Source organism: Nipponia nippon, unplaced genomic scaffold, assembly GCF_047370975.1.
Source record: "Nipponia nippon isolate SJK-2023a ecotype South Korea unplaced genomic scaffold, ASM4737097v1 scaffold_6, whole genome shotgun sequence".
NCBI classification, from domain to species: domain Eukaryota; kingdom Metazoa; phylum Chordata; class Aves; order Pelecaniformes; family Threskiornithidae; genus Nipponia; species Nipponia nippon.
In genome coordinates this window covers 2,878,855-2,905,368 of record NW_028262380.1, presented here as the reverse complement: position 1 = coordinate 2,905,368, position 26,514 = coordinate 2,878,855, and the positions used below count along the sequence as shown (strand labels likewise).

The 26,514-nt window shown below is 38.6% G+C and overlaps 1 protein-coding gene across 1 annotated transcript in view; it reads right to left on the bottom strand.

Moving 5' to 3' along the window:
- Positions 1 to 2,147: 2,147 nt before the first annotated feature.
- DNAAF9 (dynein axonemal assembly factor 9) overlaps positions 2,148 to 26,514 on the bottom strand; it is a 76,101-nt gene continuing 51,734 nt past the window's right edge. Inside the window, exons 26-37 of the mRNA XM_087736473.1 lie at positions 25,633 to 25,721; positions 24,171 to 24,329; positions 21,365 to 21,490; positions 19,322 to 19,359; positions 13,817 to 13,952; positions 13,374 to 13,460; positions 12,142 to 12,248; positions 11,350 to 11,424; positions 10,987 to 11,186; positions 9,201 to 9,266; positions 8,473 to 8,566; positions 2,148 to 6,916 (exon numbers count right to left, since the gene is read on the bottom strand). Coding sequence (XP_087592599.1) covers positions 6,804 to 6,916; positions 8,473 to 8,566; positions 9,201 to 9,266; positions 10,987 to 11,186; positions 11,350 to 11,424; positions 12,142 to 12,248; positions 13,374 to 13,460; positions 13,817 to 13,952; positions 19,322 to 19,359; positions 21,365 to 21,490; positions 24,171 to 24,329; positions 25,633 to 25,721 — 1,290 coding nt within the window. The 3' untranslated portion in view covers positions 2,148 to 6,803. The remainder of the gene's footprint in view (positions 6,917 to 8,472; positions 8,567 to 9,200; positions 9,267 to 10,986; positions 11,187 to 11,349; positions 11,425 to 12,141; positions 12,249 to 13,373; positions 13,461 to 13,816; positions 13,953 to 19,321; positions 19,360 to 21,364; positions 21,491 to 24,170; positions 24,330 to 25,632; positions 25,722 to 26,514) is intronic.

Genomic DNA, 26,514 nt, shown 5'->3' with positions numbered 1-26,514 from the left:
AAGAGGAGAAGCGGGGGGATCGGTAGCTAGCAGAGCACGTAAAGAGGCAACACAGCGCTTGCTTTAAAAGCTTCCCCACAACAAATCTTACGGTACGTTACAAGTGTATACGACTAATAAAACTGTAAAGACAAAAACTGGTATCTGCAAAGAAAAAAAAATAAAAATCAACTTACCCTGTATTTGTAGGTGATGTTTCCTCCTTTTAAGCGCTCCAGACAACTCCGTTGCAATGTGCCTTCGTCAAGCCCGGGGCTGATGTCTGCAACACGTGCGTGGAGAGAGGCACGAAAGCGACAGACACGAGCTCTCACCGTGGTTAAGCACCCAGCACAGCTGACGGCTCCTCTAGGGTGCAACCCACAGCGTGCCTAGCGTCACATCGACACAAGAAAGCTGTAATTCATGGTTTGGGGGAGGAGAGCATCCCGAATTCAGCCCATAACGATTGCTTAATACCCGGAGGGGACCAGCCAGTGGTCTCCACCACCAGATGTTCCAGCAAGTCTGGTAAGGGACCTGCCTCTCATCTTGAAAAAAAATCCCAGTACTTCAGTATTGGGATAATTTCTAGAAATTCCCAAATCCCAAATAGCTCATCCCTTGTCACAGAGTTTTTCTCTTTACTCTCAGGCCAGAAGGGCTCCAGGGACGTGCTCCTCCCGGCCAGAGCTCCAAAGAGCGACGCCTACTGAGCCGACAGCCTGATTTCCGTAGCCTTCCTGAAAAAGCATTTCTTTGCAAAGAACATCTCTTGCAACCCTAGTAAGATGAAGGCTTTTACATTTTAATAATCAACCACGAACCGATCTCAGGTTAAATCTTGAAAATCCAAAGTGAATGGAAGATGCAGAAGCCAGGGCAGAAAGGCAGCGAGCAGAGTTACGCACCAAAGAGCAAAATTCTCACTTGAAAGATAATCAAGGCAGGCTGAAAAAAAAAAAAAAAAAAAGATAAAGTTGCTTTTCTTTCATTGACCTTCAGCAACTTAGCTGCATTTGGAGAGCATCTTAAGAATAACGGCATGGTAAGATGGGAATAAAGCCATGGGTCAAGACTCTAGATTTCCCTACTCAAGCACCCAAGGGATGGTGGAAACCCTCCTCGTTACTTGGCCAGCGCTAAGATGGAGCCCAAAGGCTCGTACTGAGAATGCGTGCCCACACCTTAGTGGTAACAGGATCCAAACACTCTTGGCAAAGCTGACATGTGAACGATTTTATGGCTTCTGTAGTCTAACGCTGAAGCGGTAACTGGCTGTTTCTCTCAGACAGTCACGATATGACGACACGAAGCCGTTCGCTGCTGTGCTGACAGCACGTACCACGACGTCGAAGGAAGCTGCACGTACTCAGCAGTTCAAAAGCAGTGGATGCAGCCCAAGTGCATTTACAGGTGGAAGAGTCCACGTTTTCCAAAACTAGCTGCGTAGCAAGGGAAAATTCCTGGATTTCAGTCAAAAGTCCACGCATCAGAAGCTGCTATTTCTTGCGTGCATACCCGGAGTACGCAAAACAGGCTGAATTTTAAACATGCTGGTTTTACATAAACAGTTCATAAAAAACAATCAAGCGCAAAACCTTCCTACGAAAAAAAATATGCAAAAGCATTGTGAAACTGAGGCAGAAATCATTTGCAGATTCAGTTTAATCAGCAAACGGATCTGCCTCCTGCACAGCCTCCCACTCCGCGGCCGAAGCAGAAAAAGGAGGGTAAGGCGGGATTGCCCTCTCAACAGCAGCCTGATCGGCGTTCAGGCGAAGCTGATCTTCAAACTGCATCCTCATTTCTATGAGTAGGAGGAGTCGGATTTAGCTCCTGCATTTGTGTACATGCAACTACCAACTTACGGTTAAGTACAGCTGCTGGAGACAGAGGTGGCAGGTAGAAGACGATTAAAGTCCTTCATCCTACACCTGGTTTTAAGTTTTACTCAATCAGAAGCCCAAGCAAGAAGGTCTAAACCTAAAATAGCAGCTTAAAAAAACCTCAACAATTTCCTTAAATCTTTACCTTTTAGTTTGCAGATAAACTAGGCACCTTTCTGCCAGTTTAGAAAACCAACGGATTTTAAAAGAAAACTTCTTAATGCTTAAACACCCAAGTTTAAGAAACAGTGAGTTTATTAAAGAAGTCAAAGACAGACAGCAGATGGATACTGTTTATTGGTTCTTTCCATCACATCTGAGTTACGGGTGTAAAAGTCACACGAACTGCAGGTATAAACATGTAAAACAATACAAAAATAAATGGAAAGGTAATTTTATATTTACTGAATCAAGTTGTGTAATAAATACAACAGGCTAAAAGCTTCAATCACACAATTCAGTTTAACTGAAGTTACAGTAGTGTTTGTAAATACAAGTTTTTAACTTAAAGTTGCAAATATTAAAGCATTGAGAACTAGTATAAAAGTGAATTTTGGCACATGGTCAAGTGAGAAGTGTTACGTTAGTATCCGACCATCGTGTAAAAATGAAGCAATTTCTCACTAGCTTTCTGAGGTACGTTTTTAAACAATCTAAAATTAGATCAACAATGCGGTTCTAACAACTCACAGTTTACAATTCACTATACTAGTTACAATTTTTCCCTTTTAAGAATACAAAAGTATTCCAGAGCTTAAATCTGTGCAAATTCAGAAAAGTTTCAATTAAAAAATAACAATAAAAAACTTACTAGGGAACTTTTACGTGCAACTTAAATCCTCCCTGCAATCAGTTTTGTTAATTGCAAAGTGTAAAACAGGACTAATACCAAATTGCACAGCTTAATATAAAATACTCCAAGACTGCAGCGCAGTTCAAGTTGCAAAGGTTCCTCTCCTAAGTTTATCACATTTTTCTCCCTATAACTTCAGTAACTTCTGATCACACTCATTCTCGGTGAGGAAAAAAAAAAAAAACACCACCACAAGCTGCTAACATGAAGGTCAGCAAAGCACGTAAACCCCTTGAGGACTCTCAGCACTTCTTCGCAATATCAGAAATGCCTGGACACAAAGTTACTGTTACCAATTTTCAAAATACAGTAAAAGATAAAGGAACAGTGTAATGGCACTTTTTCTGTATCCAAACATTTGTGGTTTAGAAATGGTGCTTTTTTTTTTTTTTTAGTTTTACAGTAGCTAAAAAAATTTTCAAAACTAGATCCTTAGAAGTATCTCAATCCTCACCTCGACTTCAAAAGAGTGAGGAAACCAGATTACCCTACAGACGGGGTTTGATACAGTATAAACATCTCTGACCAGAGTACAAAAGTTACGCTCTTCTCCTAAAAAAAAGTGCTGCTGATTGTTAGAAGTAACTCCAAAATAATCAGCAACTGCTATTAAACTATCAGCAGCATCAGGCATTTACACATTTTAGTCCTCAAAGAGTTTTCTTTTAAACAGTTTAACCATTTGTGCTAATATTCTTCACTAGGTTAATTTTAAGTCCTTTCACCAAAACCGTTTTTCCTTTAAAAAAAAAAGAGGGTGCAAGCAATACAACCCATGACATCCATTTATTTTATGCTTTGTGAATAAATGGTGTCATCTGCAAGGCACTACTAAGTTTAAAGGATACCATTGTCACAGTTTCACTATTTCGGTATTTTTTCTGTTTTAAAGTCACAGTTAAAAACTAAAAAAAATAAAAAAAAAATTGAGGTAATCAAATTATTTCAATACCAAAATATATTAATTGAAATAGTACCAGTATGGTGAAAGGTCTTTATAATACACAGCTATTACCATATAGCATGCAGTACAGTATATAAGTATACTAGGCCTTTGTTCTGAGCTCTTCTGCTTCAGTTTTTAAGGAACAGCTCCATTTGCCCAGCAGCACGCCAATTCTGAACACTTCTTTCCTTTTTGTTCACAGGGCATCTCACTTGTAATTGCAACTCGCTACGCCAACCCCAGCTGAATTGGCCCCGTCAACATTTATTTTTCGAGAGCTGCACAAATTGGAGTTCTTAAAAATGAGTTCAGCAGAGCAAAATAAACTACAGTATCTTCATCTATCGTTCAATCAATTGCACTTAAACCTACTCTGTTACTGACTTGCAAGTTGAGACGAAGCATCAATGAAGTGCCTGCTGTCCCAACCCCTGGTATTTCTTCTGACAGTACACAGTCATACCACTATTCTAGAAATATGGCTTTGCAGATTAGATAACTCGTACTGAAAAGGAGCGCGCCGGGTTTACACTAAGTTTATTGGCAAAGAACTATTCATTTGTTAAGAATTTCCTAATGCCCCTTTTTATTGCAGTGTTACGACCAGAATTTTGTACTCTAATAATCCTGGTCTGATAAATAGTTTCATGCAACCAGCTGTACTTAGTTTGTAAACACCCGCTAGCCCCCCGAATCCACTGCTAGCTACCTTTACTCTACCAGGCACTACAGTATATTAAGACTAAAGTATAGCCATGCATAGATAAACTCACGAGCCTTATCATGATGCTCTATACCTGTAATACGGGTTACCCCAGAAAGCCTAGAAACACAAACTAATCGCTGGCTTTTATTGTACTTCAACAGGATACAAGTAGTTTATAAAGTCTCGTGGTGTGCAAAAAAAAAAAAAAAAATTCTTAAATTCAGACAGCTTTTTAAATCTAGTAGGAAAGCTAGTAACGAAACCTTATCAACGGCTAGATCCCGATCTGCAGCACCTGGAATTCCGCCTCTGCACTGCATAACCCCCACAGCACAGGCACCCAGCCAGGTAGTAGCAACGGGTTCTGAAAGTCTACCTAAAAGGTGTTTCAGTTTTTGACAGGCTTATTGAATTTTCAGCTATTTCAGATTCCAAAGGTAAAAAACCGCATTTCTTAAGGCATGAAACCGTATGTAGCCTTCGGTTCGATGGCAGGAGTTAAATCTCATTTTCCTGCCACGAGGAGAGACTGCGTGGACATGTTAGAAGTAAGTGTACTGTGGGAGATTATTCATTCGATTTCTTACTGCTTTACATACATCTGACCAAAAAGAAAAGCTGCAGTTGTATTAAAAGATTGAGCTGTTCCTAAGGCAAAGGAATATGAAAATAAAGAATTCCTCCCGGACTGTTTTCACTTGACTAAATTCTGAACGCACAGCACGCTGCAATAATCTGCTTATTCAAATACGCTTCAATAATTACCTTTAAGTAGCTGCTGGGGTACCTTATAATCCTTCAGTCAGTGATCTATGAAGCCTCACTTAAAATTGTACTAAATTAAGTTAAAGGACAAGTTGCCAGAATTCCTGTTATGATATCGTTTAGTAACTATAAAGGTTTTGTTGCAAGTACTTAAAACCAGTTTAGTGAAATGTTACGGCGTGCAAATTCTTCTGAAAGCTTCACAAACAAGTTAATTCATATTTCAAGTATATCTTTTGATATTTTTTACCTTTGGAAATAAGTAATTTTCATGAAAAGAAATTCTTTAGCTAAAGGATCTCCCTCTTCTGCTTTGCTTAGTTTTTAGTACTGAAATAAGAAATCCTTCAGAAATAAGCTTTTAAGCAACAGCAAGTTGCAGATGACCGCCATTCATGTCATATTTTCTAGAACACCAATAACAGCACTGGGAAGAAAGCAAGATATCTCCACTTATCTCGTTTCACCCTGAAATGTATAAACATCTTTTCTAAGGAAAAGTCAAAATTTCAACTGCAGATTCAAACTGTGCAAAGGTTATGAGACATGCTGTCCCCTCAGAAAAAAGCAGATGCTTAAGTGTTCCCCATTTCTCGCTTTGGGAACACCCTAACAGCAGTAGCATCAGGTACTCCTCAAGTTTTTTAACTGTTCCCCCATTTCTCGCTTTGGGAACCCCCTAACAGCTGTGGGATTAGGTACTACTCCAAGTTTTTTAATTGTTCCCCCATTTCTCGCTTTGGGAACCCCCTAACAGCTGTGGGATTAGGTACTACTCCAAGTTTTTTAAATTGTTCCCCCATTTCTCGCTTTGGGAACACCCTTGGGATTAGGTACTCCTCAGAGTTTTTTAATTGTTCCCCCATTTCTCGCTTTGGGAACCCCCTAACAGCTGTGGGATTAGGTACTACTCCAAGTTTTTTAAATTGTTCCCCCATTTCTCGCTTTGGGAACACCCTTGGGATTAGGTACTCCTCAGAGTTTTTTAATTGTTCCCCCATTTCTCGGCTTTGGGAACCCCCTAACAGCTGTGGGATTAGGTACTCAGAGTTTTTTAAATGTTCCCCCATTGCTCGCTTTGGGAACACCCTAACAGCTGTGGGATCAGGTACTCCTCCGAGTTTTTTAATCGTTCCCTCATTTCTCGCTTTGGGAACACCCTAACAGCTGTGGGATTAGGTAGTCTTTGGAGATTTTTAAAATGTTCCCCCATTTCTCGCTTTAGGAACACCCCCCAATCCCACAGACTGAAGTACAGCACTGCTCATCAATGCTCCTGTGCCACACGTTTCAAGGGACATCCAGAGATTGAAGTGGTTTGATTATCTGCACAACAGACCAATTCCATGATTACATTCTGACCTACTAGAAAATATAGTTTTGCTTCTTTTCTTCTTCTTTTAAATAAGTTTCCACTACTAGCCAGAGATTCCAGGTGATGCTTTTTACAGTCTGGAATTAAGGTGAAGTGGAAGCAAACCTGACAGTACAAACAGCTAAGCAGTTACCATATTAAAATGCCAACCTTACAGGAATGATCTTTAGTTTTAAAAGGAGTGCTGAAAACTGACATTACTTCACTTAATTTTCTAGTTAACCAGCAAGGACGAGAGCATTTTTGGTTACTGACAGTAGGTGGTTCAGAAATGCACAGAACGCATGTGCTTATGTCTTCTGCTCAAAGAGATCGTGATACTCTTGTTCTTCTAGTTCTCTGTTGTACTTTTCTATTTCCCTGTTGGCTTCTTCCAAGTAATCGTTCATGAATTGGTCCATTACTGATTTTGAAAAACTAAGGAAAACACATTTGTGCAAATAGCGTTCACTAGAAAAGAAAATACAGGTTTGAAGGATATGCCAGTTCAGGGACGCGTACTGAGAGCAGAAAGTCAATATATTACCTTCCGGGAGTCCCGCAGTCAGGCCTAACCACAACTACTCTGTATTACGGGGAAATAAAGAAGTTGCACAATAGACATTTCCCAATCACGAGGAAGAATATAAGAACAGCAAAGCTACAGCAGGTTTGCAGATGTTGACAGCTATTTTGGTTAAGTGGAAGTCTAAAAAGCTCTGCCCAAAATTCAAATCATCCAGAAGTGGTTAACCAGTGCCTGTATCTTTTATTGCCAAACACCAAGATGGTGGTGGTGTAAAGGTCCAGTGAATACTGAAGTCCAAGTTTGCTGTCAGGCTATTTTCTGCCAGTATACGATAACTAGGAGTTTACCCTGCAGACAGAAGTCTGCTGGTTTAAAATTTTAAAGTTGTCCCATAGGGCACAGAAAATAACTGTTCTTATTCCAAAACAGAATCACTTGGATTTTTGTAAAGTTTGTCAAAGTTAAAGTGAAAAGTAAACTGGGAATATAAAACCAAATTTGAAATTTCAGTAATAAAACAAAGACAAAAACAATAGAAAGTTATGGAAACAAGAAAGAAGAACAGGAATACACTGGAACATTAGTATTACTCTAGTGTTTCTCCCAAAGACAAAAATATGATCAGGTTTAAATTAAAGAAAAAAAAATGAAAATAGTTTCTGGAAAGAAGTCCAGCGGACCCTACTTCAGCTGTAGTTCATGTTCTGTAACCGATACCAAACAAGACCAGCAAGGACAGCGCATTTACAGACGTGTATATGCCACAATTTGGTAAGTAAATCACACTGCTTGCTAAGCTGAAGTAGTTTTTACAATAAGGTTTAACTTGCTTAAGTGAGTTTAAAAAGTGATTACAAAAAATGCACCTCCACACCTAATTCTGAACACCCTGTTCATATTACTGCATTGCATCCAGTAAGTTTTTTCTCATACCGAGTTATAAAAAGAGAGCAATCATTTAACGCCAGCTTCACCACAAAGATATGTGGCAGAAAAAAGGATACTGTAGTAAAACCTAAAACAACTCTGTTTTTACTTCAGTGTGTGCATGCATGTGCGTGCACGCAAAATTACATTCATTTGGAAGTTCTATCAGTCATGACCAGGCATTAAGCAATAATACAGCACTATTTGGTTTGAAAAATATTTCTTGGACAAGCTGCGGTCCATAAATTACTCTCTGCGTGAGCTCATGTACAGTTTTGGGATTGTTTTGTTGGTTCTAGTCTGCTGCTTAGATCATAACTCTGAAAAAGTATTTTAATAGTAAGCTTTAAATGGCAAGTAGCCATGCATGGATTTAAGGAACGAAACTTTTCACTTCATATTACTACCTGCGAATCAAAGTGGCTCTTCACCGTGTCATCTGCTTTGACAGTCTGCATTTCAGATGTGCGTAGCCTGTTGCCTACCTAAAACCTTCACCAAAACCCCCGCATTTTAAAGGATACATGGATGGTAATCCATTTTGTCACCAAAGAAATTCACAAATTGAGTCCCGTTGTAAAAATAACCAGCTGGAAGTGGATCCAAGTGGCGTTTCACCTACATCAAGAAAGAACGTACTGTACATTAAACATTTAAAACTCAAAACTTAGAGACAATCCTAACAAACTTCAATAGATAAAAGAAAAATTCCTTCCGCTGAACTTGGCAGCCAGGGAGGACGGTATGGCTCCTGGTTATAAAGGAGCGCTCTGAAAAGATGGTATGACAAATGACATCCGTCTAGACTAGGAGAGTTAGGTACAGCAGCACTGATCATAGCCATGCCAAACTTTTAGGAACCCAACTCCAAAGGCAGCCCTTACAACCTAAAGGTAGTTCATGAGGGCAGGATTAGGCATTTGGGATCCTAATTTGCAAGTGACAACCTGCACAGGACAGAGCAGGGAGGAAAGACAACTACAGTAACCGAAAGCGCACGCCTGTCCAACATCTCACGCTTCCCCCTGCTTTTCAGAGCTCACTTGAATCCCTGAGATAACACCAAGATTTATATCTCAAATCCCTCCTGGACAGTCTCAGTTGTGTTTCGAGTATATAAAAGACTAAGTGCCGCAATAATTTAGCACTCAGCCCACTCGTTATGGCAAGTAGGGGAGGTGCTCTATCATACAAATGGATATTTAAGAAAATCGGCCAGAAGAAGGACTTGCTATTAATTGTTTCTACTTACGTGAATGTTCTTTATTTCCTGAAGGGTTAGCATTCCTCTGGTTTTCAGAGCTTTCCGCTGAGGTTTCTGTATGAAGAATTAGACCCCAGTTATATACCTACTGAGTGACAATGTGGTATTACAGTTCAGTTACATTAAGAAAAGAAACACAGAGAAAAGTAGGTTCTTTCTTGAACACTTGGGGAAAGGCAATGAAATCTACAATCACATGCTAGCTATCATGCTCAAGCCCAGCACAGAAATACTCCTTTTAGAAGCATGTATTTTAAAAATTAATTCTAGACAGAATTATTCAATTATATTAAGGCACTCACAACTACGTTCTCAAAACAAAAGCAAAAATTAAGTGATCTTACATAAGGCATTTCCATTAGAGATGACAAATCTAAAAGGATTTTAAACAATACAATTTTATACAGCTCCACAGCAAGAAAAGAAGAAAAAACTGGCACATGAACAGAAAAACAATCTAGCTTTTAGCCTGAAAAATTTAATAATTCATTTCTTTCATGCAGCATGCAGTAACTCTCAGAACTATCCGAAACCCTTAATTAGCCATGACTAGTGAGACCGTACCAAGACTATTTGTAGCCTTGAACTGCTCGAGGAGGAAGCACTTCACACCTGAGATAGCATTTAAGTTCCAAGTTTTCATAAAATTAAAATAGTATTCCATGGAGTGCTTTCTTACATATCAAAAACATTCGTCTCCATATATTACCCATGTGATATATACATGAGAGATCATCACAGAAAATATATACTTCCCTGAAGTAACACAACCTGCTAGGAGAACAGGGGTGAGAACCTGAAGATCCTTAGAAACAGCTCCAACAACGGTCTGCGGAAAACTTTTCTTTCCTACACAACTTTTTAGAAATCCTATGCAAATCCTAAGCCATAAAGAAGTAACGACGAGTATTTTTAATGAAAAAATGTTCCAAAATGGGCATCACGAAAGGGCACGGTTGGAACTATAGGCTCAGGTTCCAAATAGATATGCAATTTGTATGGTTGAACAGTTTCTGTCCAAGTATATTTTTGTGAACCAAACCTCAAGACTCACTTCCTAAGACCTTAATGTGCAGCCTGGCAAAAGTAATACCTGCTGGTATTACTTAGCTGTGTAGCAGCGAACCATCTTGTCCTGTGCTCCTGGTTAGGTCATGCCAGTCACTGCGTGAAGTTAGCAAGGCACCACAACTGCAAAGCGTGCCTTCTAGGCTCCTTACGATGTGCGTATCCCCTCTTCCCTGCTCCACCTTCTGTTGCATAGGTACGTTAGCCATGCAGACATACATGAAGTCTTACATATCTGCACGCTTGACAAATTAAGCAAGACAAAATGAAAAAAACCGATACCCTCCATTTCAGTGGATTACTTCCAAGGAGGTTTAATTTTGTGAATCAAAACAAGTTTTCAAATTTGCAGTGTTCAGGTACTTGAAGATGATTTATTTCATACTACACTTCAGCTTTTGGCAATCATGTCTCAACTAAATCATCTTGTGTTTACTCTGGACATACTCCATTTGCTCAAGCGTTCAAGAGCAGACCAATCCATGAATATGCTGTAGCAGATACTAAAACAATACACAAATTACAGTACACATTTGCAAACTGTTAGTCCTCTGTCTGAAATAGATTTACACCCTGGAACGCTAACACCTTGGTAGAAGAGAAAGGAGATTAAAAAGAAAGGTTTCAAGACACTCGGATTTCTCCTTTTGTTATTAAGAAACGCCAAAACAGATCACACTGAACAGAAGTAAACATGCCCACGAACCTGTTTTGCAGTTTCTCTGAGCCAGTCTTTTATATCCTCTTCCTTAAGAGAGCAGCCAACGAACACAAGGAAGCACTCCTGTTGACTGCCGCAATCTCTGTTATCGCTTCTTGAATCAGGAGTTGGCCCCTCCTGAACAGGCACGAGGCTTAGTGAATTAGATGATGTGTTGTGACAGACTTCAATTACTTTATCAGAATCTTACAAGGAGAAGACAGAAGAAAGAAATGTCTTGATAAATTGCTAATCTAATTTAACATCAACACATCGGCATAGACAGAATACAGCACATAAAAAAGTTTTCAAATATATATACACGCAGTGCAATCGCAGGACAACACACAAGTAGTAATTTGCCCTTACCTGAAAACTTAACTTTGCCCATGATGTGATAAATGTTTCCAGAAAAAGGACTTGGCTTGAGCAATGACTTAATTGCTGTTTGAAATAGAAGACAAACAGATTATCTCACTTATTTTTCTTCTGCTTGGCGTAGCTTCTGGTCAGACCTATGCTACAGGTCTCTAATCCACATCCTAATGCTTCAGGGGAAAAAGCTGCAGTGTCCCCCGGAGCCCACTACATAACACTTCTAGATGTTCTCATTTCTCTGCTATGGGGTAGGTGGGAAATAACATGTGTTTGGCATAATGAACGCTTACAGTGTGTGTGGAAAGTAAAATGGTGCTCCTTAACACTGTTTTGCTAAGGAAAGAAGGAAAGGCATGATTATATATCTGCTCTAGTAGCCTAACACAGATTTGAGCCTATTTTCTGAGGCTATTTTCTAGTAACTACAAGGAATTATTCGGCATAAAAAGTAGAAGCTGATGCTCACTTATAAACTGTATTTCAACACTACTAAATAAAATTAAACATAAAATAAAAAGCAAACATATAAACATAAGTGTCTCGGCCTCCAGAAACAAAAAATGAAATTAAATTTTCATCTGAACAAAATCATGGGCCAGTTTTCCAGAGCAGACACTAAAGAAGATAGTTTACTGCACTTCAAGGAAGGAAAGCTGAATTTTCAATTAAAAGTTTACTTCAGCAGTAATTAAATAACTGTGCTACGTCAGTGCCTTCCTTCCCCTCTATTCCTCAGTATTTCAAACTTGGATTTAAATCAAGTCAGTCAAAGTTCATTTGTACCTTTACATTTGGTCACAAATCGTGTTTTTTCTAGAGGACGATTAAACCATACACAGATCTGAACCATCGGAGGGAAGACAGACCCAGCTCCATATTTACCTTCATACCTTAAGACAAAAACAAACACGCACCTTCAACATACAGAAGACACACACACTTGGTGCTTTTCATCTAACAAGCTTCTTAAATGGAACATCTATTATTTTACCACAGGTAAGCCTTGCTCATTGGAAGAAAAATACTAAGCTTTCTCCTCTAAGACATCCATGAAAATGTGCTATTAACAGTATTAGGTTGTTCAAAGCGCTCAGGTCTCCTTTTGATGGTCTTCCTGCTGCAAATTTTTTTTTTCTTACCTACTATCTACATACTGTTCTTGCATACGATCATCAAATAGATTAACAGTTGTCCAAAAGCTTTAAATATTTTTCTTTTCCTGCTTTCTCTCTCCCCCTTTGGCTCCATGCAATCCACAAGCAGCTCTGACATCCCAAGCTTTGTACTGGTTTACTTTAGGAGCCCCACTTGCATCCAATTTAGAGCAAGAATTATGAATAAAAGGATATACATACATATAGGACTGGCAAGCTATAGTAAATAAATTATGCTTCCAGCACTATAAACCTAACTAGAAAGCAGTCAGCCAGGAGTTAGAGTGGCTGACAGGTTTACATTTTCTGCCAAATAGGTGCAGCACAGATAACTGCAACAAGATGTGTAAAGAGCCCTGAACCATGAAAAATATCCCTCAGTACTAAATGGAAAGCTTGATACCATGTATTATTGTGCCCTTAGCCTCTGCCAAGACTGTCAATAAGGTTGCTGGTTTTTTATGAATAATTGTTCTGCTAATAGCTAGACTGACATAGCAAGTTCATTCCAGTACGGCTGAATAGCTGTCAAAATGAAATTACTCTAGTCATTATTGACCTCACCCATCCCAATCCTTCCCAGCTTATTCCCAGAGGGTTCGTTTCTATTCTTCTGAAAAGCAACAGCAATCTTGCCATTGATTTAAATGGTGTCCAGAAAGGATCCTTTTCCCCATAAAAGGACAGCAATCGTGTATCTACCAAGAATACTCATCAGCTCTCTTTTAAATGATTTACAAAGCTATTGCCTGTTCCAAATGAGTAGTTTTGAAAAAAAATATAAATTAAAGTTAGCGAGACTTTTTAATCTTCAAGTTAATTAGAAAAATAGTTTTAATATTTCTCAGTCTAGATACTTGCCAGCCAGGATACATTAAATATCGAGCTCTCATCATCTGAGGATTTGAAAAACTGCTTTCTGAGAGAATTAATTCAATGTCCTCATTCCTATAAAGAGATAAAGATGAAGATTTTTAATTTTTAAAGTTCAATAAAATGGCCACTATCTGTATGCTACTTACATAACACAGAATGTGTTAAGTCACAGTAAAATTAAGAGTATTTTTCCCTTAGTATGGCAGTAACAGTAACATAAGTCATACTCTGCAAACAAAACCATACATTTCCTAATCGCTATATTCATATGACCATAAATGTAAAGGGAAGATGCCTTTTGCATGAGAAGCAATTAAGAAAAATCTCCTTTGTATAAGTTACCAGAGTAAAACAAGAGAACACAAGTTTCTAAGTGCATGCGTCTCATCTGCCTGAAGTGACAAACACTGGACAGTGATCAACATTACCTAGTTACAACTCCATTTTCTGCCAAGATGAACGCAACAGCAGGATTTGCCGCTCGGATAAGGCTCTGCAGTTGCATAAGGAGTGGATGCTTCTGCTCTGTAGCATGACTTGTGAAAATCACGTTACTCACTAGTCCTGTGTAAGGAAATCAGAAGATGGTTTACAGAAGTCAGGTATGCAACAGTGACTAATAAACAATTAAGTAATATAACAGCTGGTCTTCTCTTATTTTCCTTCCATCTCACTACATTAACATTATTAAGAGAAAAAAAAAAACAACAAAACCAAACAAGCAAGGAACCTTTTATCTCTTGCCTGCCCACCAAAAACCCAGAAGCCCATCTAACTTCACACACGAATACTGTGGAATAACCAAGCACAGAATTATCGTTAACTATTTATTTTGCAACTGAGGAAGAGGGCAGCCAGCTCAGAAGCCCATGCTGTCACAACCCGGAGACACGCAGGAATGGTACCTCCTGAAGGAGACAACCCTTTTCAGTCACTGGAATGACTCAAGGGGAAAGAGGCAGGGATGTTGTAATCTGTGGGTTCTTACGATTCAGTGAAAACAATCTTACCAAAAAAAAAAAAAATTAAAAACATGAGCCTACCAGTACAGCACCAGTCGCTGAAGATGACTTGACTGGTAAGGGCAGCCTGCTTTGCCAAAACACAGCTATACCAGGTCAAGACATTTTTCTTACAATTAGACAGTCAGTGTAACAGAAGCAATTTAGACTCAATTAATCAAAATAATTAATTAAAAAAATAAATTCATATGAGACTCAATTTGAGAAGGACTAGTTTAATAAAAAACACTAACATTTAAAGCCTCTTGGCAAATTCAATGTGTAGAAATATAGGCTAAACAGCTAAAAATCAGTATTTTGGACTGTGACAGCTGCCACTTCCAAACACAAGAGAAGGGTTTGGTTGGGTTTTTTTTTTTTGTCTCTATTTTTAAAGACAGACCCCGAAACAGTATTCAGACAGCAAGTGTGAACCCACAAGGCATCAAAAAAGATAACAGAGAAAAACAATAGGATAACTATTTGTCCCCAGCCCCAATTTCCCAAAAAAACTCAGCTGTGTCACCAGAAAAGCAATTCCTTTTTCAGCCTTAGCAGTATCCCTTCACCTTGCACCTAGTGCCACCGATTTCACTGAAGAAACAGTTACTTTTCTTAAGCAAAAACTTGCCAAGATTTGAAGATGGCAGCACAGTCTTCATTTATACCTGCTGTCTTGCCAGGTATAAGACAAATTTCATGTTAAATGAGAAGCAACTGCTGCTACTGCAGATGCCTCTGAAGGCAATCAGAAATAACACACCAACGATCACAGCTGTCAAGCCTTGGGCACAGGAAGGGATCTCATTAAGGAAAAAATGCAAGATGTCATATCGCACATCATCCGACCGATTTCAGTGTTATAGGATCTCTGCTTTCCAATTATAGCAAGGCGGCGTTACATCAGAACGAATTTCAGCCCAGTTCCTCAAGGAGATTGCAGTGCCAACTCTTTGGGACTCCCTAGGATGTCAATATTGTCCAGAACGTGTAAGGAATGCTATTTCTTTATTTCTCAAGATGTACAGCTCATTTCAGACACTTTCCTGTAACTACTGGTACAGTGTAAGACGGAACAGTAAACTCCTGACTATCCACGAATGATTGAACCAGGATGCATCTCCCCTGCTCCCAACTCATCACTACTTAAAGCAGAATATGTAATGAAGGTCACACCGTGAACTGCTGCCCACAGTTATTCCCGATCTTTACAGAAGTCTTTAAAGTACATTAATCCTTGCAGAGGCTTCCTTACGCAGACATTGCTATACCAAATGTTTCTGGGCTACTTACATGATACCATATGCTCCCAGTCACTGTTACTTGCATCACTGACCCTTTCAAGTCAGAATTTTTATAATAGCCCAAGCAAATTTCCATCATTGGTATTTCTCTTTCTTTTAATCCCCCACAGAAGTTTCCACTCCAATTTCAGAAACATCTAAGTTTTCTCCAACACACAGTTGTTCTTGATAGAGACGAGGGGGCGGGAAGAACAGCAAGCACGCTTCGAAATTTAAGTCACACGCATGCTTGAAATTATTATGTAGATCACGCCATTAAGACGAACAGTATGAATAAGCTAATCAACAACCACCACATTATTGTGCTACGCGCAGTGGGTTTTTTTTCTTTAATATCCCCAAACTTGATATTGATTTAAAAGTCAAGTTTAATTAAAAACATGGTTATACTTTCTGTGAAGCTGGCACAGAACAATAAAAAGGCTGTATAACATAAACACTACAAAGCATATATTACAGTTAGAAGCACTATGCCTTGGAGAGAGTAGGTAATTGTCGAGACCTAAGCTGGCAATGCTTAAAGTTAAGAAGAAAAAGATTTAAGGCATAAAATACCTAGCAAATCAGAAGCCTATGCATCTTGTCTCACCCATACTCTTTCCCCATCACTTCATTTGCGCTTGTCTACGGGGAACGGCTCTCGGGCACTAGCTGTCATTCTTGCTTGCCAACTCCCACGCAACCTTGGAAGTGGCAGAAGACTGCTCAGAGGCTGGGGAACCTGCAAGCTGTGGCTCTGCCCACACCTATGCATAAATCTTGTAGGTGCCGCTATCCCATAAAAATTGGCCCTGGGTTAGCAGGCAACAGTCCATGATACCGAACTGGCCGACAGGTAGTGTAACTCGGAAGAAAAAATAGCTTGCTGAGAACTGGAAAGTGCCTGCGTAGCTTAAGTAACAAACAATTTTGACCTTTTCTGTTTAAATTGTCACTACCATCTCTATTTTTACTGCATTTTGAAGACCACCCAGTTTTGTTTAATTCCTTATTTATACACTCATCTAAAGAAAAAAAAAAATCTTTGCAGCCTGGGGAATAGCATGTTCAATAGAAGCAGTAAAGAAACAGGAGGGATAGATTAAAAATATGCATGCTTGACAAAAAAAAAAGGATCCTCTTTGCTCCCAAGCGTACAATGGGCATAATTAACAATGGTGATGTCTTCATCTGTAAAACAACCTCATATACAACACAAGAGATACCAATGGGCCTTTAGACTAGTGAGGTGTCATCTTACAGCTTCTGTGCAAGAAATAAAAATAAAAAAGAAAAAGGCATATTTGGAAGGAGTGAGACAAAAGGAAATTACAGCACACAGAGTGGCAAGATTTTTATTTTTTTTTTTAAAGATTAAATGAGCATGCAAGGGAGAGACAAAACAAAACTGCTAATGTTGCTCACTCTGCTCAAGGCTTTATCAGTTCTCCCTGATCTTCATCTTTTCGTTAGTCTTGTGGCTTTCCAAGCAGAAAAGTGTCATGTCATGTTGTCAAATGATGTCATGTTGCTAATACGCATAGGTACCCTTTCAGAAAGCCACAGAACAGAAGGAACCTGGAAAGCAGCAGCAAAAGGCTAACCCTACTCACTCCCAAAATTCACAAGATAGTTAAGTGGACAAGGTAACCACCCAGAAGTCTAATTAATTCCTACTTGCCTATACCCATACTTGTCTTGTGTTACACCTGCATTGCGAGTTTCTGGTTTCAGATTTGTACAATGCCCAGTACGACACTGTCTTGGCCCACTGATGCCACGGTAACACAAACAATAATATCGGGGTGCATGACACAAAAAAAAGTAGAACAAATATCTCTCAAAGCCAATGTCTCATGAGATATTGCTATTGTTGCACCAGAAATGAATTCTCAATTATGCAGAAGTAAATTATCTACTATACATGCGATACAATTCTGCATTTGTCTGGAAAGTTTAAGAGTGTACCACATCTCAGACCAAAGCATACTTTTTCTCCTAAAACTTTTTACACAAAAAATGCCCCTATTCATGGGAAACAATTTGCTTTACACGAATAGACCTCTAGGCTATCTAATGTCACATTTTGTGTCTGAAAACTAAATGACAAAACCTTGCAACACACAGAAGTAATTCACTGCCAGAAGAACATTCTTCTAACCTCCGGTATTTTTCCTTCTTTCAGTGTTTGGACCACAGGCAAATTAGCTATACATGTCCTAAGCATTTTCTAGTTCCTCCTTGAACAATGACAAATTCTCACCCAGTCAGGTCTGTACAACTGCATTTTAAAAAAAGATAGAAGATAGCGTTGAGTATTTTTTTTTATTCTGTCATAAAGCAAGAAGGCATGCTTGCACTCTTAACTTCTCAGTAGTTATTGATACTTCATTATATTCTTAACTGTTGACATTCTCCTGCTCTCTTCAATTTCACTCATGGCTATAATCATGATATTTATCTACTGGTCAGTCCCCCAATTTGTAGCAGCAACATTTTTCTCCAAGTAAGAATAAAATACTGATTTATATAATAGCACCTATATACTTTCCAGCTTGTTCTGCATTTCATTCTCTTGAGTTCTTTTGGTTTTCATTCATTTGGGCTCCCTTCACACAGGAATAGGAGGTGGCACAATTCTGGCAGCAAAACAGAGCCCTACAGAGTCTAAATAGCCACAAGAAGAGCGCAGCATCCTACTCTGACAACTGCATTTAAATACAAACACAAAAATTACAGTCCTGCAGTTCACTTGGGAAGACATGAGCGTAAGATCAGAAAATCACGCTGCAGTAACTGCAGTCCAACAACGACTTAAAAAAAAAATCTCAACTGTCATTGGTCTACCCAATTTCAGGTTGAGCTTATAGTCTGCCTAAAATAAAGATTATGAGAACAGATCTCTCCAGTCAGATATATACACGCACCACGTGTACTCGTCTTCACGTTGTGAGTCAGCTATACAACTGTTAAAAACAACGGTAAAGGTGCTATAGCCGAATTTGCTTCTGTGCTCTTGAAAATTAAAGAGCTTTTTGATGGTAGGTCAGGAAGGATGGTATCCCATTTACACCAACAGCTGCTCTAAGTTCCAAGCCTGACAAGGAGGACGATGCATTTCAGAGTCAGGATATAAAACTGACCATACAGGTAAGAAACAATTCTTTTGCAAGTGAGCTTTTTTGCTGCAATGTCAAATGAACCCTGCAAGGATCCTCCACGCTGCATTAAGAGGAGGATATGGGGAACAAGGTAACCAGCTCATTTTTCCCTTTCTAAAACAGCAGAAAGGAGAGCTTCATTTCCTCACGCCTCCCCAAAAGAGGACAGAACTCAAATCCAATCCATTTTGCTCCTAGATTAACACCACAGCACGAGTTACAGTTCAAGGTAAGCAGCTGAACTCATGGTCTTAGGAAACCCATCCTCCAGACGAGGACAACCAGAATGCATCATACTCCATATTCTTACATCTTCTCCAGTGTTTAATTATGTAGGCCGAGAGAGATTGTCTGTTCTGCACAGATGGTTCTTACCTCCAAGAATTTATCATGATCCTTTGACTACATGCATTTACAGTGTATTTATTTGGCCATATGGCTCAGCTACTTGTTCTGTATAGCACAAAGTCAAGAAAAGTGACACATACCTTGTGAACACTGGTCCAGGAACTTGGGAAAAAGAAGCCTAAAAAAAAACAGAAGTTTGTATATCAAGAATGGATATTATTACTTAAGTAAAGCATTTACATTCAGTTGGACACTGACAGCTAGAGTCTTACTATCCAACCCATTTTCATGTTTCCTTTCCTCAATCCATATAACGAACATCCCCACGGGTTATGTCTTTTGGGAGTTCTTCCCCAAAAATTAGGTTTGTAGATGGTTTTAATTCTTTAAGGGATTTAAGAGCTAATTCCAACCATGCAAACTATTCTGTATTCTAGGAAGTCAGAAAGGCTTCAACATTACTTTAATTCCTATTTAAACAATAGGAATTTTAAGCTTGCCCTAACGAATTGTGCCTTCCAAACATGGTAGGAACTCTTCATGGAAAGACTATGTACATAATGCTTTCTGTACACATCGTACCCATTTCTGGTACTGTGTCAGACAAGCGACAATTATTTTTATGAGCTTTATCATGCACACAAAAGCTCCAGAGAGAGTACTTTATCTGTCCCCCTTCAACTACCTCTCCCCTGCCCTGGCTTGCTATTCAACATGGGGAAGAGCTTCATCCTAGGCTCACGAAAGAGCTAGATCTCTACGGTAATGAACTTTCTGAGATAAGAAATGGTTTTGATTTTCTTGATTGCAAAAGTTTCAAGTCAGACATTAAAATCACTCTTCTCCAGTCTCACAGTGAAATCACCAAAGCTTCCCAACTGAAAGATTTGGCACTGGTAGCACGTGGTTACTTGGTAAGTTCTTATCAGAAGAAACTTCAAAGCGAGACACAAATAGTCTACAGCATAGGCTAAGCCTCTTCCTTCAATTGCTACTGCACGTCAGGAGACAAACAATGTTAGTCAAAGACTGCAGGCGACTGCTGCTATAAATACTACTCAGTACCATGACCAGTAACATGTTAGTAAGTTAAAAAAGAAAACCTAGGAATGGATCTTGTCTTTCCTATAATTATGGAAAGAACAAGTTGAAACAGCGCTTCAGCATCAATTCAACAATAGTTTATGTCTTTATATTGCCTTTATTATTTATTTAAAATCTTTGTCACAGAGACAAAAGAAGCACTAAGGTAACGTCTCTTTACTGACTAGCGTAAAGCACAAGCAGCATGTTGGTTAGTGTTTTAAAAATAGCTAGGAAGTTTAAGGAATGCACTTTTATAAAACGATTGGACAGTTCACCTCTAAGCTATGATGCACAGAGTTTTATCACAAATAGCAGCAATGCTAAGAACTCTGAAAATGGTAACTGCTTTAACTTACTTCGATCAAATCAGCTGCAAGGCATAACTGCATAATTGCAAAATTTAAGTATAATTTTACAGATAGGTCGATGAAATTAGTTGCATGTTTGTTGAAGTCTGGAGCACATACATCTACTATGAAACAGCAACCATACCGCGCTATTTTAAAATGTCAGTGACTTGGCTTTGCTACCGTTTCCTCCCCACCCTGCCCCTGCAGTAACCCAGGATATCAGATTTTAATACTTGCAATGCTTTTGCTTCCGTGCTTTGTCATTCTCTTCCACTAAATTTGGGACTGCTGCCCATAAGTTCCATATTTTAAATCTATAAAGTCTTCATTTAATATCCAAAAGTATTGACACAATCAATAATCCAAACTGAGATGCACATCTCAATTTTTAGTCATGCTTACAAAAAGATCGTAAGAAAAAGAATGATGTGGATAGGCCAGATTTTACAAAGTCCTCAGCCAGAGTATACGTATTTAAGCAGTATGCTAATGACAATCTTTGTTTATTCTTCCACAAGCTGAAGTTTCATTAATATTACATATAATTATATACTTAGTGGAAACCAAGTATCATCCTTATAAACTAAACAGTACTTCAAAGTTCATCCAAGATGGACTACCTAGCAGCTTTACGAGATTTAAGACAGTTCAATAGCCTTTAACCATCATATATCTCTAATTATTACAAAAGTGATCTCAAACTTACATATCTATTTTCAAACTAGTAAAAATGTTTTAAAAGTATACCTATGTTCCATATAGCAACTCAGTGGCTCTACACAAGTATTAACTGCTCCAATGATGAAAGACGACTTCACATCTGGGTCAGGATGAGTTTGCAGCGCCTGTACAACATCAATCACATCAGTATATCTGTAAGAAAACAAAATGAAATATGGTTTCAGAGAAACAGAATGACACATTTCAACACCTAGTAAGAAATCAATTGCTTGCAAGAAGGTTAGATTTCTAGAGAAGCCTACCAAAACAGTTATAAAGCAGTTCAAAACTTGGCAAATCCAGACAAATTACGCAGACTGCAATTAACGTTAGAAATAAATTACTGACCACTACAGAGAAAAGCAGTATAAACTTTGCGCTGAACAACTGAAAAGTCTGGCTTTCAGGGAGCACAAAAGGCAGAATGTGAACGCAAGCATGTTGTGCCTACTGTGAAGCATATTAAGCACTAAGTATGATTCAAGTAAAACATGAAATTAAAAAGCAACACCTCTCACTTCTCAGCATTCCAGTTTAAACTAGCTTCTATAATTAACAGGTCCATCATTTATCACTACTCCAGACACTGCTGTATTACACTTCTGTACGATAGCAAAGTTTAGGTGAACCTGAGTTTTAATCCCAGATGTTTATTTCTTCTCAGCCAGTCACTACCTTCTCTCAGAACTGTATTGTCAGTTATCGGATTATTTAGAGAACTCCAGCTTCTTTAAAGCTGTCTATACCAACACTCAACTACTCCGAAAAGAATGGAAAACCTATAATTAACCATTCTTGAAGGCAGTGCTGCTACCAGAATATCAGTTACTTCATCACTAGACTTTATACCACTCCTACTAACTTTAAGAAAAAAAAAAAATCTCACTCTAACACGGAAATAATTATGCTTTTTAGTGCTTTTTAGCACTATCAGAATGGACCATAATGAAGAAAATGCTAAGCTCCGTATGTATGGCCTTAGTGAAAGAAATGAACACTCGGTAGCCTGGGAACCAAAAGCACTCCAGCCAGATTAGGGTAGTACTTCCCTCAAGCTAGTCTGCGTTACTGCTAATGACCCAAACACAGTGGGCAAACTTACTGGAGACGATGCTAGTTCAAGTGCTACACGTGAGATGGAAATGTCAAACAGATGGCTCAGAGTCTTCACCTTTATACCACAAACAAAGTGGCATTTATCCGAAACATGTTAATCAGTCTTATTTCAATATCTCCTGCTGGAACGAGCGAATAGTGTATTTTTGACAGCCTGCTTTCTGCCAGTAGTTTAAGAGGTCATAATCCTTACAGAGCCGTTCATTCTGAAGTACAGAGGCCCAAAACATACCAAATGAGAAGTGCTGTGCAAAAATTGCACAAACATTTACTTGGATAACAACTCGGATGCAATACCGCCTCTCTTTCTTCATATCTTTCATCAACTGGAACTTTGAAAGTTTGTGTCACATTTTTTTTAGCTAATACTGCCGAAGAATCAAAGCAAGGACTACCAGAAATGCAAAGACAAAGCATCGATGACAAAGATGCTAAATACTTGGAAAAAAGCAAAGATTGATTCTTACGCTTACTGTAGCGCACTCATGCTCTGTTTAAAAAAATTCAGTAAGAGTCACAGTAGCTTAGGCTTTTAAGTTTCTATTTGGAGCAAAAAATATTGCAGACTGAATGGACCATTTCATTCTGCAAACTATGAATTTATTTATTAAGGATTCTCTAGCAGTCACTGATCTTGCAAAAGTTTAAGGTACTGTAAGCACTTGAGAGATATTAATTATAATTTTTATGTCATACCATATCACACTTCCTAAAATTAATTTATATTCTGAAGCAACTCAAATTAAAATTTACCAAAACGCGCTCAGTCACCTAGTGCCTTAAAGACAACAGATTTTCCTCTGAAAGAAATAGGGAGGTGCTCCACCCCCAGTTTTCATCAAAACAATGTCAGCGTTTTAGCAAACCTTCAAAGAAAATCATACATGAAAGGCAGGGCGAGAACTCAGCTAACAGTTTTCTGCACTCTGTAAAAAGTTGAGTGTTTATTCCATGGTTTTTTGTTTGGTTATCAATCAGCAAAATACAGGTCTGTTGGGAAAAAGGAGTAATAATTGATTTGTGTACTAACAGGGACTACAACACACAACACTCCCTCTAAATATTAAGACAACACTATAGGAGGTAATATTTGGTACTATTCAGCTGCAGCTCTGGCGTCCAACTTGCAAAAGAGTCTCAAGCTATTTCTGCTTTATTGCTCTCATCCAAATCTATGGCTTTAAAGACAGACAACCAGTACCCCAGCAGTCTTTAAAGACAGCTAACCAGCATGAAGAACTCTCACCAGCCTCTGAAGGGCAAATATCTCTCTATCTAGGCCCTCTGGGGAGGGCAAAAAACCAAAAACCAAAAACCAAAACCAAACCACACTCAGCTGCACCAATATGTAAAGTGCCATTTAATCACAGTCTAAGATGCAGCTGGAAAGGGCAAGAAAACTTCCTTTGAGAAGCCAAAAACCACAGTCAATCTCCTAAATAGGGAAGAACCACCAAATGCAGTCCTTCCTTCCTTATGATTGAAGGAAGACTACGAACGCCTTTTTTCCAATGGAGTAACAAGCAATAAAATTAACAGGTGGCACAGAAAGGCTGAGTTTAGTACATACATAAAACAGAATTCATGGAGTACCACACTTCAGCACAGAAATCTGCCTGCTTCAAAATGATGGGAAAGTTTAAAAATGCCTTGGAAGTGGAAGGGAACAGAAAATCCCTTATTTTGTGCAACAGTTGAAACAGTTTCAAACATTTACCCTTGCAAGACCACTAAGAGACGCTTGTTCTTTTTAGCATAAGTGGACTGACGGACGCTGTGGTTTTGCTGAGCCTCCAGGACACTGGAGAGGTAACGCTGGAAGTGGGTGGCACTGAAACATTCTGGACTATCCATAATTTGCCGATAAACTATCCACCTAAACAACAGAAAACAAGGAAAGAAGTTAACATTCTATGATATAATATTTCTGTTTTCTTTTTATTTTGAACCAACAGACCAAAAATAAATTTGACAAGCTCTAAGATTCCACATCTCTCATACCACATGGGAAAGAGGAATTTACTTGGCTTTCTATCATTTCCAGCATAAGCACATTCTTTACATTACTGCCAAAAGGTTTTGTGTTTTTTTGTTGTTGTTTTTTAACAAAACAATGTTCAACAGCTTCTTCAAAGCAGCACATCATATGATTAATTCTGATCTTTGTTAGTGATGCAGTAAACAAAAGTTACATGGATCCAATTCAAAAGACTCTGGGCATGAAAATATTTCACTGCAAAAATAAAAAATAATGATGACATTTGCAGGAAAACGTGACGAAACGTATTATCACAGAACACGCAAAAGTCACCTTACATGTTTGCCCTAAAAACAGAACCACAAAACTGTTCTGAATCAACTTGCTAATATCAAGACACTGAGTTAAAGGTAACACAAAAAAAAGTCCAGAACACCACTAAGATTAAATGCTAAGGTGTTTGGCTGTAAGATTTAAAAGGATAAGAATTTCTTTTTTTGATTTGCCAGAAGCTATATCAACACACAGAATGGCAAATTCCTATTAAGATTTATCTTATTGCCATACAATAGATGTCCTGAATATATCTCCTGCTATTGTGGAATAGAAACCAGGTCAGATTAAAAACAATGCTGTAGTAAGGACTGTTGGTATAGTCTTTTCTCCAAGAAAAATGCATTTGACTCGCTGCCACAGGTCAATAAATGGAAGCTCTTCACCCGTTTCCTCCAAATTGTGACGACTTCCATACTTGCTTAAGGCCGGATTCATTTGGCCCTTCTGAGATTATTCTTAACCGTCTGTAGCATCAGTGATAGTTCCAGACACACATCATGGATCTACAGTGATACCTGCGCTGTTCTTCATATGGAATATCAACAAAGAAATCTCCTCTGCTATTTTTCTCGTCTGAACGTCTAAAATCTAAGGGCAAATCTACCTGGCATAACACAGTTAAATGAGATACCTGAAGTAATATACCCTACCCTACAGTGTGCTATGTAGAACTAGTTAAGGTACCTCATAATAGTTACTGAATTTATTCTTATAACACATCTGCTTACAGATTAGAAACTGGGATATATAAAAAAATAAAATAAATTAAGTGAAACATTGATAGTTTCATTTCCTTCATGCTGAGCAGTTCTTTGGTCATTAGTATGACCACTGCTTTAGACCGTAAAACCAGAACTGTACAAACCTGCCATGCTCCTTGTTAAAAGTTACAAGGAAAGCGCACAGATCACTGCAACGACATCCTGGAAGACCAGTTATAATGGTGATAACCACCTGAAACACAGGGAACGGATAAGAAGGGGGGCAACTTGAAGACTAGAAATGAGCTACAACAATTGCACACACGTAAGGCTCTCTATCTTAATAGAATCTTAAGTCTAAACACACAAAATTACGTGACACTAACCACAGAAACAGCAAGATAGTGTAGAACTAAAATTGTGTTTACGCAATTACTCAGATATGCATGATTTTAGAAAGATGCGTTTTCTCTTGGTTTTCACACCTTAAATGCAGTGAAAGGACAATTAACAAATACAGCAAGCCGTATTATCAAAACCTTTACATTAAAATCTAGTCTGCAGTCTAAGTATTAATGCAAATGTCAGACAAAACACTGCAAGAGGCACCAGACAGGTTATGTATCCTATGATGAAAAGGGTACATTCAAATACATAGAACAGTATTTGAGCAAAATGGGTCAAAAAGTGATGGTGTATGTCAGTCCTGTCAAACACAGAGAGCAACTGTAGGTTTCTGATACTGAACCGAGCGTGCTATACACAAAATTTATTCCAGCAAAGCTGCATTTTGAGTAGGATGGGTAAGAGGCTGCACAATAACAGCTCTAACATACCAACAGCTTTTCTGCATAAAGCACCTCTGTTTCCATTACGTGTATTTCTTGTGGTATTTAGAGAGGGATCATAGCAAAGAGACACTGATAAGAAGTCAGAGAATATCCCCAAAGTATATAGATATAGTTCTACACCATATACTGGACTGGGCTACAGAAGTAAGCAAACGAGTTCTGCAGAAAACACGACTAAAACAGCTCTGTGCTGCA